We start from the raw sequence: 17,739 nt of genomic DNA on the forward strand, positions 1-17,739 counted from the left end.
AAAAGTTTGTATACTGCACATTTTGGCATTTAGTATGCCTTACTAAATTGTACTGTACTAGAAATAGTGTGCTAAATTGTACTGTACTAGAAATAGTGTGCTAGTGTGCTATTCTGAACACAGCCCAAATCTTCAGGAGATCTGCAGGTTTAAAATGTGATGGTTGTGGATTCGTCTGTGGTAATTACACACACACACACAGTTAAGAAACATTTTTATTGAGTTTAATCATTCTGATAGATATTTACATCAAATATGCAAATTAAAAGCATTACACAATCATAGCTGAGATGGTTAAAGTGCGAAAGCCTACTGTTATTCGTAAACTAGTTTTAGGATGTTCCTTTGTGAAAGACCACGTTAAAAAATTAGTTAGCAAAATTCAAGGCAGTTGAATGTACATATATCTATACAAAAGGAGATATTTGCTCTTCCAAAACCAGGTGAGTCAGTGTCCTACTCTAACACCACAAGAAGTGCACAGGAGACCAGTGTTAGCATGTTGCTAAGCTAATGTTGAAGTAATCAAACAAACAAAAATACATCAAAAAAATGTTAGCTATGGAACTTTTAATTGTTAATTTTCATTAACTGAAATAAATATGTTTATATTCAACATTTCTCTCCATTTTGTCACAATGCATCATGGGATTAGGTTGAATCTTTTTTTTGGAATAACGTTAGCCTTTAATAGCTATTGATAAAGTGCATCTCGTTAAGTTTTACAACAGTGTGTCTGAATTAATTTTGAACCCCGTGAAGTCTTGTGCTGAGAGGGATGTTTTGATCCATCGAGGTGTTTTCAGAGGGAAGAGATGCTGTGTCCGGTTCTCAAATTTGTGTCGATTTCAGAATCGGGCATGTTATTAAACTGAACCTGAAAAACAGAACATTTGTAACGTAATGCTTTTCAATTCCACAACCTGAATATTGTCAGAATTCAACTTCATTGATTTGTCGTTAGCAAGGTCATCTGAATCGAGTGCTTTACCTCTTTGACTTCTTCTTTTCTGCTGTTAACAGAAGAAACGTGTTTAGTCAAACATCACAGAACAAAACTAAAACACATTTTTTAATTCAGGATAAATTTTTAAGTAACTGTTTGCATCTGCTCTTTAACAATATAGTGGCACTTACCTGTGAAAGTGAAAACTTCTGCCAATACTGGATGAGTTGGGTCCACCAATACTGAAGCGCTCTCTGTCAGAATCTGTGTCCTTTATTTTCTTCATCCTGAGGCAGCAAAAAAAGATCCATTTTTAAAAAAAGCTTACCACTAAAAGAATGAGTAGTCCTTTTGTAAAATGTACAAAGTCAACAAGACAGTCACTTCTGTAATGTGACATTTCTGAGTGTTACAGGATATTCAACAAGACAACATATGTAAGATGGGACTTGGGTCTATCCATCCAGAAATGGCAAGTTATTACATTTTGATTAAAGATTATGCAAACCTCTAGGATGATGTGCATGTGTGAACTCTTTCCCCCCAGCATTTACCAGTCAGCGCCAGCATTTTTGAACATTCACAATTATTTCGTTTTGTTGTATGAATATGTAATATATCGCAAAAGAAAAAACAGTGCAAACAGAACAAAAAGCTGAAAAAATTTCAGAATCATGATCAAAACATAGATCGAGTCCTTCAACACCCCCAAAGGTGTCGACATTTTTCTCCAACTTTTGGCAGTTTTGATTTGTTGAATGTTTGATGATGACGTTAGCTGACTTGTGTGTAAGCAACTTTTATTTACTCCTGTTTTATGCAGATCATCTTCGCTGCTTGTTTTTAGATCCAAGATGCTTGCATTATTTCAGTATAGCGAATCTTATCAACGGTGGGGAAAGAGTTAAAGCAAATTGGTCGGTTGTGTCGTTTTTGACTGTTGGTTATTTCTCCTTTAGGAAAGATTTTCAGGTCACCATGACTATGGTTATTCAGTGTGAGCCAGACAGCATGTTTAAAATCCAAAGAAAAATAACGCCATCTAATAACTTACCTAACGAGATAGACAGTCAATAGAGCGATGAGTCCCACAATGCTTATAGCCAGCAGAACACTGAGAGCGATGACGGCTGCATCACTGGAATCTTTAGAATCTTCAGAGATTTCGGAACTTTCCTCCACTTTGATTTCCAAATTGGAACCAAACACCTTCTCCAGCTCCACTTTTACATCGTTGTGATTACTCTGCAGTTTCCTGTGGGAGTCGACACAATTCAGATCCCCCAAAATCACATCTTGTGCATTATCTACAATGGAAACCTAGTAGACATGCAGGCCAGAGGGTTTTCAAAGCAGAACTTTGAAGCTCATGTTTTTTTAAAAGAACATGAGTTTTTTTTTCTGAATATATTGCAGATTGCACATTTCCTTATAAAATGATTTTAATTCAACTTACTCTTTGACCTCCGTGGCTTGGATGACAGCACCACTGGAGTCCATGGCGATGAAACTGACGTAAGTTTTGTCTGTAGATTCTCTGAGAATGGTGCGCATCTCATTCCCATCCTCAGCTCTCACACTGAGGATTTTCACAGTCCAGCCTAAAGCTTTCCCCATGGAACTGAGGAAAAACGCACCAATGAATCATTGAGTCTTATTTGGGAACTGGGCCAAGAAGTTGAAAAGAACTCGCTCAAAAGAATGATTCTTTCAAATATGATTGGTTCTCCAAAAAAGACACAAAATAGTCCACATGCACACCATTTCAAGTTTTCTAGGCCTGGTTTCACAGACAGGGTTTAGATTAAACCAGGATTTGGTCTTAGTTCAATTAGGATATTTAAGTAGCTTTTATAAACTTCCCTTAGTAAAAATATTTCTGGTGTGCATCTTGAGACAAAACAATACAACTAACATATTTCAAGAAACATCAGTGCAAGTTGCTTTCGGTTAACAGCTCAAACATGCATTTCAGTCTGTGACTTTAGGCTTAAGCCTTGTCTGTGAAACCGGGGGCTAAAGTCTAATATACAATTCTCCATTTGGTAAATTTGATGGCTAACAGCTTAGATGCTAATAGCTGCTATTTCAGTAACCAAACTGTTTAAATATTTTTCGAACAAACTGATGCTAGGGTGTTACTTTGCAATTGCTAATATGTTTTGAGTGGTTTGTAACACGTACAGTATGTGGATACTCTGGTGTTCTAGGTGGCAGAGCATTGTTATGTGGTTGCTAGTTTGTTGTCTGCGTTTGCCAGGGTGTTTGCTAGTTGGTTTCCAGGTTGTTTACACAAATTTAGGTTAATACTAAGTTACGCTAAGATTAAATTCGTTCAAAAGTATGATTCATACAAATAAGATGGGTTCTTGAGGTCTACTCACTGACCCAGTCTCAGCAGTTCTTGAGATTATGAGTGAATAATACAGATTCAGCCTTTTTCTCTTAAAAAGCTATCATATGACTTGAGAAGACTTGGAATGGTGTGCATATGAACTATTTTATGTCTTTTTTTTATAGCTTGGTCATTGTCACTGTGAACTGTTGTTAAATGGAAAAGAGCTACAGAGTGATTTTGAAAAAACTTTCCTTTTGTCTTACAGTGGTTCAGGGTTTAGAATGACATAAGCCTGAGTATAAAAATGAAAAAATGGGTGCATTCTTGGGTGAACAATTTGGGTAAACATTTCCCCTTACTCTCTTTTCTCAAAACATTAAATCATGATATAGTGATTACATTTCCCTTTTGTCCCAATGAAAAGTGGGTTGGGAAATGGCTATTCTCCTACTCACTCTTCAATCTCTGGTGTCTTCTTCTCAACTGTGAACACGGGCTGGTTTAGGGAGATGACCACGACATTGTCACTTGCAATATCTTTCACGCTGATCTGTAGGCGGCAAACACAAGAGCTTGTTTTGATCTTTTAATTTTATTCTTTGCATTGACTGCTCTGTTATAATTCTCCATTCTCAATCAAAATGCCATTGGTCTTACAAAAGCATTTTCTTATTTTCTCTCTGTTTCTGCTCACCTGTACTGTTGCAGTCGTGAACAGCCCATGTTTATCAGTGGCTTTAACCTGAAAGGTGGATGGATTGTCTCTAAAACTGGATGCATCCAGTACGTAGATCTGACCAGTGCTTGCCTCCACATCCAGCAGAGTTGTGGACTCCTGCAGGGAATACTGCAGTTCTGAGCTCTCGCCCACATCAGGGTCCGACGCCTGAGGGACACACCACCACATTTCAACCAATTACGTAAATATGACCAAAAAAAATACATTTTATTAATTACAATGAACAATTTGTCTAGTCTATTACTTCTAGTATATACAATTCTGTGCTTTGTTGTGTATTTCCATTTCGAAAATTAGATGGATAGTAAAAAAAAAAAAAACTGAAGAAACTGCCATGATGCTAGGGTGTTAACTTTACTTGAAAGCAATAACAATGGTGATGCTTACCTTAGCAAACACCACTATATTTAAAATAGATCTGACTACATCCATTGCATTTATATCTGATTATTATAATTATGCCAAGCCACACTCACCTGGACCTTCACTATAGGGAATTTGTATGGAGAGATACTGAAAATCTCTCCTGTATAGATTTCAGCGTCAAACACAGGAGCCTCATTCACGTCCTCAACCTGAATGTTCACCTGAAGATTGTGAGAGAAAGTAAAATGCAAATATAAATGAGCCATGTGGCAGCTTTCTTTTAAGAAGAAAAACTTTGACTTTTAAGAGTTGGAACAGCAAGACTTAGGCCAGAAACGCATTCTATGCAAATATGTGAGCGCAAACACTTTTAATTTCACAAACTTGAGTCATTGCATTCTGAAATGTGTCAGAACGCAATTCATAATACAACAAAAGTTTTTGGTGCATTCTCGCCTGCATCAAGAAGTGCTATGGTGGTAGTTGTGTTGTGTTGTCTTCTAAAGGTCAACTACTAAACATGTATTTTTACTAGCTTCCCAAATAATAACAAGGATAATACCGTTGTCTCTGCAGTGTTTGCAGGAGTTCTGGAGTCTATGGCTTCTACTGTGAGGATGTACCACTCCTCTTCCTCCTTGTCCAGCGGTCTCAGAGCTTGTATGGTTCCCTCCTCATCCACAGAGAAGACATCCTCATGTGACTTAATGTTATAACTGACCGTAACCAGTGGACTTCCTGTTAATGCCTTGACCTTCCCCACCGTTGAGGCCTCAGGTTCATTCTCTTTTATTGTGAATTTGTAGGAGGACCTTTCAAAACTCACACTCTCAGTGAGAGAGGTAATTTTGAAGTAGATCAAGACTTTGGCTATAGAGAGAAGAAAGATGTTAGTCTTGACATGTTTATCAGACCAGGTTTGAATACTGAAGGGGGGAATTAACGGCTCCCAATACGAATTGCTCACATTATCTGCATGGTTTTAACACCAGAATCACTAAAGGAATATTACGCAAACTAAGCCCAAACCTTCATCAGATTCTGGTGGTGTTCCATGATCTGTCGCTATAGCAGTGAGGGTTAGTAGTGTGTCTTCTGTGACCTCGTTAAGGTCAGAGGTCAAAGTGATGTCTCCTGTTTCAGCATCCAATGCGACCGTTGAGGAGTCTTCAGAGAAACTACAAAAAAAGACAACATTCATGCATCTGTCTTAAAGGAGTGATGTAGGTAAGTGTGTTCATGCTTTAGCCTTGATATTACTGATTCTAAAGAAATGGAAGTTTAGTCTTAAGCTTACCTGTAACTAGTTAGTGCGTTGTTTCCAGCATCTTTATCTGTGGCCGAGAGCGTCAGCAGCACATCTCCAACCTTGGCGTCTTTAACCAGAATGCTTTTGCTGAAGGTGTCAGAGCTGAAAACTGGAGCGTTGTCATTGACATCTGTGATATTGACCCTCAATGTGGTGATGTTCTGCAGAAAGTGAAGCCAAGCAACTCTTTGTATTACAGACCAAAAGTTAATATTTGCAATCTGTAGGATCTAACTTAAGGATTGTAGTATCGTGTATCTATAGTTTTGAATATTGACAGTTGGATCCTCAGTGCAACATCTTTGTTAAGAGTAGCCTACTTAGTAGTAGATCATCTGTGTGAAATTAAAAACAACTACCGGGTGTTTGCTATATATGTCATTTAGGGATAAATCTAGATATATATCTAGAATCTAGATTGAATATAACCTTTAGAGCAACTCTGCTCCTGCTGGGCTACCATCCTGCAGAGTTTAGCCCCTCCAACTCTGCTCCAACACACCTGCCTGTAGTTTTTAAGTAATCCTGAACACCCTGGACAGCTGGTTCAGGAGAGTTTGTTAATGGTTGGAGCTCAACTCTTGTGGAATTTAGCTCTCCAGGAGCAGGGTTGGCTACCGCTGCTTTAGCGCAAACTCGAATGCTTGTCTAATCCAAGGGCTGCCATCATGCAGATTTTGGCTCCTACCCTAATCAATCACACCTATAATCCTGAATACCTGATCAAGGTATTCAGGATTACTAGAAACATCAAATCAAGTGTCTTGGGGCAGGTTGAAGCGAAACATTGCAGAACATTAGCTCTCCATGAGCAGTTTTAGACAACCCTGCTTTAGAGCAAGGGTAGCCAGCCCTGATCCTGGAGAGCAACCTTTCAGCAGAGTTCAATTCCAACTCTGCTCCAACAAACCGCCTGTAGTTTAAGTAATACTTACTTTTTTAAGTAAAGTAAACAACAGCTAAGTGTTTTGAAGCAGGGTTGGACCTAGAGTCTGTAGGAAGGAAGCCCCCCCTTCTATGTTCTCTAGCTATATTGCTATATATATTCCTGCACTCTGGGAACTATGGCAACACCATCCCAGGTTATGACTAAGAATGTACCAATCAGTAAAATCACAAAACTGTATTAAAGTACACATTCACATCACAAATCGTAACAAAAAAAAAAGGAAATTACATTTCCTTGTGGCATCCCATGATCCATAGCAACAATGACCACATCATACACATCCTGTGTCTCTCGATCCAGCTCCTCGATGGCTAGTAGAGTCCCATCCTTAAGGAATTAAATAAATGAATCGATTTTTTTTTTTTAATTAAAGATCTGAACATCTGATAATACATTGTCCTGTCAATAGGTTAATGTCCTCACATCTCTGAATCTGAAGAATTTACTGTAAGAGGAAGTGATGATGGTGACACGTCCGTTGTCTCCAATGTCAGCGTCTGTGGCTGAGATTTCGCACACCTCTCCAGGTGACGAGGGTGTGTACACACCTTCCTGAATCTCAATGGGCTCTGGGAGAGGAAGGAATTGTGGGTTGTTGTCGTTGACGTCCAGAACAGTGATGATGACCTGAGCTGTGGAGCTTAAACCATCGACAGGCTGGTCTACAGCTACAACCTGAGAAAGACAATGCAAGCATCTCATTCAGAATGAATAGTCATTCTGAACATTTTGTAAATAGTTGGATTTAAGAGATGAATGTGATTGCTTTGTACCTGTATGGTGTATTTGTCTACAGTTTCTCTATCCAAGGTAGCGTCGCCCCAGAGTGATATTACTCCTTGACTGTTGATAACGAAGGTACCGTTATCCATGATAAAGTGACCTTTAGAGAACCCACCCTAATCGGAGAGAAAACTAGAAAAGGTAAGTACATCAAAACAGACTAGGAATGTTGACTTTTTAATTTGAAGGTTATTTAGGTCTTGTGTAGTCTGCTTTTCTTCTCTCACCTCATCCTCATCTGTAACCTCCAAAGATACCAAAACAGTTCCACCGGCAAGGTTTTCATAGACGGACACGTCGTACTGGTCCTTACTGAACACAGGAGCTTTATCGTTAACATCCTCCACCCACACTGTTACAGTAGCATTGCCAGTGAGAATAGGGGTTCCTCCATCTTGTCCCTCCACCTCTAGATTGTAGCGCTTAGCTTTACCATAATCCAGCTTTTCAGCAAGGATTATGCTACCAGAGTCTGCATCAATGCTAAAGACGGGTGGTGTTGAAGAAGGCTCCTGTTTGACAATGTGATAGGTCACGATAGCATTTGGACCATCGTCTTTGTCTGTTGCCATGACATCTACCACAGCTGTTCCTACTTCAGCATGCTCAGACACTGTGGTCTCATACGATTGTTTGGAAAATATGGGAGCGTTGTCATTAATGTCAGTAACGGAGATGTCCAGATTGGTGGTGGTGGAACGTGACGGGCGACCCTGATCTTGGGCAGTGATCACTAAGTTGTACATATCTTGGGTCTCCCTGTCAAGGGGATCAGCTAGTGTTATCACTCCTGTTTCTTGGTCAACATTAAACCTCCCAGCACCTCCCAGGAGAGTGTACCGCACTTCTCCATTAAACCCTGCATCCGCATCCGTGGCTGTTACCGATGTTACATTATCTCCCACCTTGTGATCCTCTGGTACTGAGACAGTAGCAGGGTGATTTTCAAACACGGGACTGTTGTCATTGATGTCTAGCACCTCAACCAGGACTGATGCCTCGTCTCGGTTAGATCCATCTGTTATCGACAGCTGCACAGTGTAGCTACTCTTCTCCTCAAAGTCTAGTTTGACTTTGGTTGAGAGAACACCTGTAGCCTGGTTTATGGAAAACTTGTCGGCTTCGGTCTCAACTGCTAAGGTGACAGGAACAATGGGATCAATGGACAAAAAGTCCACCTGTGAATGGGAGAGTACACATTGGTTCATGATTAGACTGTTTACCAGATTTCCATTGTCATTGTTACTTGTATGCGAGAACTCAAACAATTGTATAAAAAACAAAATAGCTTGAATACTTGTAAATTTTCCGTGAAAAAAAATATGGGTTTGAAACAGCATGAAGGTGGGTAATAATGACAGAATTTTTCATGTTTTTTGAGATATGAGACTGTCCTCATAGACCCTCATGGGACCCTTTACAAAATTTCAAGTAGATCAGACCAATGGTTCCATAGTTATAGCCAATTTCATGTTTTTCTTGTTATAGCGCTAGATAAGTGGCTAGGATCTGCCTTTTTTGCAAGTGTCCTCAGGCTGAGCCGATACATAAGTGTAGCAAGATTGGTAAAAATATCTCTATCTGTTTGTAATTCTTTAAATAAAGATTTGTTAGTTTGCTGGTTGTCATTTAGACCATATTGTTGTCATCAAGTGCTTGTATATCAGATCTTATAAGGAAACTCTTTGTGCTGTAAGGACCTTGACAATGTCTGCCTCTAACTGATCCTCCTCTACTTTCCCCTGGTAGGTCTTCTGAAGGAACTGAGGATGAGAATCTCCAGGTGCCTTGATATCCACCATTGCAGAAGCCGATCTGCTTATAGCGCCCCCTAAATGTATGAAAAGGCAGTGCAGGGGTTTTTAAGCCAACAGGAATGTATCCACAGCCAGGTATACCTCCATAAAATTATAACAACTCACCATCTTTTGCTGTCACATAGAGTGAAAACTGAAGGATTCTGTTGTCCACGAGTGGGATTGTTTTAAGTATCGTAATCGCCCCATCATTCTCACTAATGGTGAAAAAACCCTCCTCATTTCCAAACTCAATGGAGTAGCTGATTTCACCATTTTGACCTTCATCCAGGTCTGTTGCTTCGACCTTAGATGAAAATGTTTGACAGTATGTTCAATTAATAACTTTATTCCAATGTTTATGGTATAGTAGTCATCTTATAATGACATAATGGATCCATAATTTCCAGAAATGTACTAAAATATTGATTGTGCTGGAAAACGATTAAATGACTCAACAAAACATTGAATTGTCACCTTGACGACCAGCATTCCAGTCGTCTGATTGCCGAAAACTTTGCCCTGATATTTGGAAGTTGTAAACTGTGGACTATTATCATTCTCATCCAGCAGGACGATGGTCACGTCGGCTGTTGCTTTGTTGGTGGAAGGAGGGTTTTCTTGTGCTTCAACCTTCAACCAGAGAAAAATGCCATATTGCTTATTACGCAGTTGTGTATGGGAAAACAGTGTGATTACATTATAATTCTTAATTTCTGAAAAATCATAGTGATGATGATAAAATGAGACTTATTGTTACTTGAAAATTGAAGCTGGTTGTGGTTTCTCTGTCTAGGTCTGCAGAATTTTTCACCAGAATTGTTCCATCAGGCTTAATGGAAAAAGGTACGGATTCTGGAATAATCCGGAATGTTCCTTCAAATCCTCCCTAGAAAAAAAGAAGTCACTTAGTAAGTTCTTTTCTCATGAATTTTTTGGACTGAGTCTCACAATAATTATATTACTTTACAAACAGACAGTGATGCTTTCAGGATCAGTACCAGGTCTGGATCAGTGACTCTAGTCTGAAGCACAAACTGATCCTGTGGTGAATTTTCCAGAATAGATGCGGTGTATTCATCCTGGTCAAATTTCGGAGGGTTGTCATCCACATCCTCAATGGTGACGAACACCACAGCGTTAGCCGTCTTACTGGCATCATCCTGCTGAGTTGCCTATTTATAAGGAAATGATAAATAGAAAATATAAACAAACACAATCCTGAAACCTCTTCTAATTCATAACAACAGCCTAATGGTTTGCATGAATGTCTTCAGAAACGTCTGATACCTGTATGTGAACAGTTATCTGGTCGACTTCCTCTCTGTCGAGCGCTGTTTCTACAGAGATGACTCCACTGTTTTGATTGATTTCAAAGTTGCTTTGATACTCATTTGGAAGGACTGGAACAGAAATGTGGATATTTGCTGTGTTATTATCAGAAACGTAATATAGAATATGAGTACATTTCTTTATTCAAATAGAAGTGTAAAGTGCTTGTTTGATCACAATTACTGTGCTTGACTGAATTTTCTATATTATCAGATTTAAAATCAGTGTTTCACCTCTAGCTCTCACACATATACAGAGAAACTTTATTTGTAAACAGCTGGAGGAGGTTATTTAGATCATGACTCATGTCATGTAAGTGTGTTGTAAATCTTCTGTTAACAGCACCTGCTGTTATGCTGTAAAGTATAGGCTCGTTGATGCCCGTGTCGCCATCTTGAGCTTTTATGGCCTCAGGAGTGACGTCTGAAAACTGTCCTATCTGTGCATGGACAGAAAAGACATGGAGGGTTTCACTTGTTTGATCAGACATGATTTTAAATATTGATCATGACGTCATTTACCTGATTTTCCTCAATGGATGCCTTGTAGAGACTGTGATCAAAATAAGGGTTTAGATTGTCAAAATCTTCAACTATTATTGTAACTGTTGTGGTGTCACTGAGATCTCCTATATCCTGCAAGGAAACAGTGTTTTTATCACTATCTACCTTCAAATTATAGTTAATCCAAAAATATTTTTTTTGTAATTTGTTCCTGGTACCATCCACTTTCATAGTATGGAAAAAAGCAGACATTCTGCTAAACATCTCCTTTTGTTTTTCTCAAGATTTAATTTTTGTGTAAACTATCCCTTTAAAAAATAGACTACTAAAGAAAGTTTGGAGTTTAGTGTCAAAGTAATCTGGAGGTTAGTAGGATGTCAGAGATTATCTTTACTTTAGCTTGCACGGTGAAGATGTACTGTTGAGCAATGTTGTAGTTCAGACGTTGTTTCAACCTGATGTTTCCGTCACCTCTCACTTCAAATTCATCTGGTGCTGGAGGCTGTTAATGAAGATTAAATGATTAATTAAAATGAAACACTTACAGATTAATTATATATTATTTAGTTTCCTGTCCTATAAAATAATCTGCAAGTATCAAAACAGTAACTCTAAAAAAAAAACATGAAATTGGGCATGTTTAAATGTTTAATTGATTGACAGCCCTATTGTAAATTTAACTTACAATTAAACTCTATCTAGTGCCTGATACATGTAGTTTTGTGTAAACCTGCTGTGTTAATACTATATCAAATATATGAGAATCATTCATGACTTACCAGTATAGAATATATAATATTGCTGTTTTCTGGATAAACATCTGCATCTTCAGCTATAACCCTGAGCACATCTGAACCCACAGCTGTCGTCTGGAGCAAAAGACACAGTTTACAAAGAGATATGAGTCTCTGTGATCAAACACACTTCTGCTGTATAAAGATGTGACGTTACACACACCTCTGACACTGTGGTGCTGTATGTTTTACTCTGGAAGATCGGAGGATTGTCATTGACATCCTGAACTTCTAATGTCCTGATGTTTTTCAGCTGAAATGGAGAATGAAGACTTTATAGTGAAGGTTTACGTGCTGAATCCTTTTTACTTATTGAATGATTTGATAATGTTATTGTTTAAACTTACCGATGGGTTTGGGCAAGTGAGTGAATAATACAAAATCCCTCCTGACTAGAAGAAATAAAACACAAAATGACATGTGGCACTTCATTTCTTTATGAGCTTAAAAAAATAAAATGTAATACTACCAACTATGCCAGAATGGGCAACGGTTGACTGTCAGTCAGTAGCTATTGTTTGTTTGTAGTTAATGATTAATTCCATTAAAGATATAAAAATTTAGAAAATGGAATGAGATAATTACTTATTATACTATATATAATTGTTTGGAAGAGAAATGGAGTCTCTCTCTCTCTCTATCTATCTATCTCTCTCTCACTCTCTCTCTCTCTCTCTCTCTCTCTCTCTCTCTCTATCTATCTCTCTCACTCTCTCTCTCACTCTCTCTCTCTCTCTATCTATCTCTCTCACTCTCTCTCTCTCTCTCTCTCCCTCTATCTATCTCTCTCACTCTCTCTCTCTCTCTCTCTCTCTCCCTCTATCTATCTCTCTCACTCTCTCTCTCTCTCTCTCTCTCTCCCTCTATCTATCTCTCTCACTCTCTCTCTCACTCTCTCTCTCCCTCTATCTATCTCTCCCTCTCTCTCCCTCTCTCTCTCCCTCTATCTATCTATCTCTCACTCTCTCTCCCTCTATCTATCTCTCCCTCTCTCTCCCTCTCCCTCTCTCTCCCTCTCTCTCTCCCTCTATCTATCTATCTCTCACTCTCTCTCTCTCTCAAAATTCAAATTCAAATTCAAATTAGCTTTATTAGCATGACTGTGTAACACAATGTTGCCAAAGCATCAACATATTATATATAAATAATAAATCAAACAGTAAACATATATGTATAAATCATGTCATATGTAGCATTGTAAATAGATAGATAGATAAACACAATCTATCTTAATAAATAGATAAATAAATACATTTGATCGCTCTAGAGAATTAGCTGTCTCTGGCGTTGTGAATAGCTAGCACATATTTAGCCGCTAGTGCAGCTGTATTATCATCTTCTCCGAGTAAGAAGGACATTTTTTCAGTGTCACTCAGTTCATAGAATGACGGAATAAAGGCTTCAAATTTGGGCATGAAAGTTTCTCTTATTTCGGTATATTTGGTACATATGAGCAGAAAGTGTTTCTCATCCTCTATGTGCTGTAGATCACAGTGTCTACAGATCCTCTGCTCTCTCTCTCTCTCCATGTTTGTCTATGTCTTCCTCTCTCTATCTCTAGATCATGGTCACTTAATCTGTATTTGGAGAGGATTTGTCTTTCTTTAAAATGTTTAATAAATAGATAACTGGCCAATTTAGTGGTTCTATTGAGGGTCGAGTAGCATTGGAGTTTATTCTGGAGGTCAAAATGTGCTTTTAGTGACTCATCATGAGTGTCTTTTAGATGTGTGTGTATTTCTTTAACAATAGTTTTGGGGCTGTAGCTGTGGTCAGCGGGGGATGTAGTCTGATGGAGGAGGTGAAGAGCGAGTGTGTTTAGAGGAGGAGGTTCTGCTGAGGTTTCATTGGCGAGGAGGGCTTTATATTGGACTGACTCTGGATCAGACTGATGGAGGTGATGCCAGAACTGAACACATCTCTTCTGGATCTCGATGTTCAGCGGGTACAAGGCTAGCTCAGCCCTGCAGGCGGCAGAGGATGTGTTTCTATGAACCCCTAAAATATTTTTGGCAATTTCCAATTGTAATTTTTCTACTGGTGTTTTATCCCAATTTTTAAAATTTTGTACTGGTCCCCAAATTTCACATCCATATAAAAGAATTGGTTTTATTATTGAATTATATAATTTGATCCAGGTTTTAATGGGTAACTTTAAGTGGCCGCATCGTGACTTTATAGCATAAAAAGCCCTCCGAGCCTTTTCACTCAGTGTTTTGACAGCCAGACCGAAGCGTCCCGAAGCGCTGATGTCGATGCCCAGATAGCTATAGCTAGTGCTGTGCTGCAAGACCTGGCCTTTATACAGGAACTGGTGTTTGTGTTCCTGAGATCTGGCCTTCTTCTGGAACACCATGACTCTGGTTTTGTCCAGATTGACGGTCAGGGCCCAGTCGTGACAGTACTGTTCCAGCAGGGACAGGCTCTGCTGAAGGCCCTCAGGTGTGCGGGACAGCAGGACCAGATCATCCGCGTACAGCAGACATCTGACCTCTGACCCCTGACCCTTGACCTGTGTGTGCTGTAGAGTGAGGCCGGGGACAGTAGAGCTCTCCAGCGCTGATGCCAGATCATTGATGTAGATGTTGAATAGAGTCGGGCTCAGACTGCAGCCCTGCCTCACTCCACGGCCCTGCTGGAAGAACGCGCTTCTGTGGTTCCTGATTTTCACCGCACTTTTGCTGTTGCTGTACAGAGATTTTATAATATCAAACGTTTTCCCGCCAATGCCAATTTGTAGGATTTTGTATAGTAGACCATCATGCCAAATTGAGTCGAATGCTTTTTTAAAGTCTACAAAACATGCAAATATTTTCCTTTGTTTGTCCTTGATGTTTTTGTTGATGAGAGTGTGTAGAGAATAGATGTGGTCGGATGTGCGGTGTTTTGGTAAAAAGCCAATCTGTGCTATATTTAAAATGTTGTGTGATGAAATGTGTGAGACAATGCGTGTGTTTATGATCCTGCAGAACAGTTTTCCTAAAGCACTGCCCACACTGATGCCGCGATAACTATTGGGGTCGAATCGATCACCTTTCTTGAATATGGGGGTGATGATTCCTTCAGACCAGATCTCAGGGAAGCTTCCGGACCAGAACACCAGATTAAATAATCTAGCTAGAGTTTTAATCATGCTGGGACTGCTGAGTTTAAGCATTTCATTACTAATGTGATCTTGTCCACATGCTTTCTTTAGTTTAAGATTTTTAATGTGTTCTAATATTTCAGATATTGTTATAGATTTATCTAATGGATTTTGTTAATTTTTAATTGTTTTCTCCAAGTCTTCTAATGTTTTCTGTATTTTACTCTGAGGTTGGTTAAGGTCCGCTGGTGCAATTTTTCGATACAAAATTTCAAAGTAAGATTTCCAAATTCTGCCATTCTGGAGTGACATCTCTAATTTGGGTTTTTCAAGTTTTTTATATAGGTTCCAGAAAGTGTTTTGATCTACCGAATTATCAATTTCATCAATTTTGGATTTAAAATGTTTGCAGACAGTCTGAATAAGAAAGCCGTAATGTCTGGCTGGACGGGTCTTTGTGTAGAGAGAGAGTGAGAGAGATAGATAGAGGGAGAGAGAGAGAGAGAGTGAGAGAGAGAGAGAGAGTGAGAGAGAGAGAGAGAGAGAGAGAGTGAGAGAGATAGATAGAGGGAGAGAGAGAGAGAGAGAGAGAGAGAGATTGATAGAGGGAGAGAGAGAGAGAGATTGAGAGAGGGAGAGAGAGAGAGAGATTGAGAGAGATAGATAGAGGGAGAGAGAGAGAGAGAGTGAGAGAGATAGATAGAGGGAGAGAGAGAGGGAGAGATAGAGAGAGAGAGAGAGAGAGAGAGAGAGAGAGAGAGAGAGAGAGAGAGAGAGAGAGAGAGAGAGAGAGAGAGAGAGAGAGAGAGAGAGAGAGAGAGAGAGAGAGAGAGAGAGAGAATTTAGTTCTACCATGTTCAGGCTTTAAGCTGTTTGTTAAGTCCTAAAACTTAAGATATGGATAGATGGATAGATAGATAGATAAATAGATAGATAGATAGATAGATAGATAGATAGATAGATAGATAGATAGATAGATAGATAGACAGATAGATAGATATGTAGATCAGTGAGAGACAAACCTCCTTTAGTACATCAGCATCCAGTGGTTTGATGGTTCGTACAGTAGCGGTTGAGTCTCCATTAGAGTAAACCAGCTCCAGAAATGTTACACCAGTGGGAAAGAGATGTCCCTCCAGCACCAGATGTTCATCAGGTCCAATATTAGTGATAATCTCTACATCTCCTGAAGGCCAGATCAAATACATATTTAAATACATATCCTTCTGACAAACAATCTAAACATAATTCCATTATTGTAGATAATTCCAGTATTATTCTTGCAATACTACTCTTGTAATATTCCCAAACAAATTCATTTTAAATGACCACAGAGATTTTTATTTTATTTTATCAAATATAAATTATTTTGTGTCTCAGTAAAAATCATATAATTTACATTGAAATAAAAAATCTAAATGTTTGCTTTCATTTGAAAGAAAAGATGCATCTAATATTGTGGACATTTCTCACCTTCATATCCCTCCTGGATATTCCCAACTCTGAGATTGGTTCCAGTTGCACAGTTTATCTCTGAAGTACCTTAAACAGAAACAAATCATTGGTTTTAGGACTTAACAAACAGCTTAAAGAATGAACATGGTAGCACTAAATAGACTAAATCAAACAATACAGTAACAACAAGATGAATAACAATTAAACATGGGCAATAATACAGTTTTAATATTCATTTTAATTTCCAGTATTTTTACTGAAATGCTGGTAACATGGAAAGTGGACAGATAGTTGTCATTCTAATCTCGGATTGGAAAACGAATATTACTCCAATGTTTAAACTCATGTCATTTAATCTTAAATCATTCCCTCATATTATTGAATAAGGAGGTTTCCTATTAAATTCTGACAAGCATTTTACCTTATTAGAAGTAAAACATGGTTTTTAACAATAGACAACAACTAGAACTAAATATATAGAACTAGATATCTTATAAAAGTAAGTTAGGCCTCACATCCAAATGTTTCAATTTAAAATGAATACTTCAGCTGGTTATGAATGAATTTTGACTTACCAATAGCACTCCTAGCACTGTGGACATGAAGACAAGCTAAAATAAATAAAATAGAGAATAAATCCATCTTTTCCATAATTCACTCTCAGAGCCGCCTGTATTATGAAGGCTGGCAGGGAAGAGAATGAATATTCCTTGTGTAATTTCTCTCTCTGAGCTGTTCTTTATTGCATGCCATAAACAGTTATTATCTGGTGTAAGCAAGTATCAAAGGTGCTTTATAAAGGCCAACAATGAGGAGTAATGTGGGAGGGGTTGTATGGAAATAGTTTCATGTTACAAGTTTATTTCCGGATATCTGAGATTTTTAAAGTAAACTGATAGACTTTGCTATTGACCTTTACTTGTCTTCTTGTATCACCTCACACTCTTTTTCTGTCACATAATGGAATCATTTTAACTTGAGTTATTTACTTATTTAGCAAGTGGGCGGAGTAATGGGAAGGATAATGAAACTGTTCATAACAACACAATAGGATGATTTAATGATACAAGATCATGTTGGGGGAAGTGATCATCCTGTTAGAGTTTATTTTGTAACAATGACTGTTAAACTTACATGACTTCTTCCTTAATAATATGCAGTCATCCATTGCCATAAATCTAAATACCTTTTTGCTGGACTTTGGCCTGCAATTGAACAGGCTGTAAAGATACGTGAAAACAATGAATAATTCACACCCTGCTCTGCACGATAACTAAATAAATCTATATCCTTTAATCCATGTTGCCACTGCCAACACAATCTTATCACTGCTTACTAGTTATG

At 38.5% G+C, this 17,739-nt stretch overlaps 1 protein-coding gene across 1 annotated transcript; it reads right to left on the reverse strand.

Annotated features, from left to right (window-relative positions):
• Positions 1-202: 202 nt before the first annotated feature.
• LOC143753525 (protocadherin Fat 4-like) lies at positions 203-17,163 on the reverse strand. Its single transcript, XM_077245903.1, has 30 exons — positions 16,971-17,163; positions 16,414-16,482; positions 15,963-16,126; positions 12,203-12,247; positions 12,019-12,108; positions 11,841-11,930; positions 11,456-11,563; positions 11,080-11,193; positions 10,904-10,997; positions 10,517-10,629; positions 10,228-10,401; positions 9,987-10,115; positions 9,704-9,859; positions 9,353-9,533; positions 9,131-9,261; positions 7,658-8,608; positions 7,421-7,546; positions 7,071-7,322; positions 6,876-6,974; positions 5,687-5,859; positions 5,419-5,567; positions 4,952-5,259; positions 4,500-4,610; positions 3,979-4,170; positions 3,740-3,834; positions 2,403-2,567; positions 2,001-2,201; positions 1,138-1,233; positions 992-1,013; positions 203-877 (listed from the first exon to the last, which is right to left on the reverse strand). The coding sequence occupies exons 1-30, from the start codon at positions 17,044-17,046 to the stop codon at positions 803-805; spliced, it is 4,749 nt and encodes a 1,582-aa protein (XP_077102018.1). The 5' UTR covers positions 17,047-17,163; the 3' UTR covers positions 203-802.
• Positions 17,164-17,739: the final 576 nt, after the last annotated feature.

Source organism: Siphateles boraxobius, unplaced genomic scaffold (assembly GCF_051911475.1).
Source record: "Siphateles boraxobius isolate OS27281-9 unplaced genomic scaffold, OSU_SipBor_1 29, whole genome shotgun sequence".
Taxonomy (NCBI): domain Eukaryota; kingdom Metazoa; phylum Chordata; class Actinopteri; order Cypriniformes; family Leuciscidae; genus Siphateles; species Siphateles boraxobius.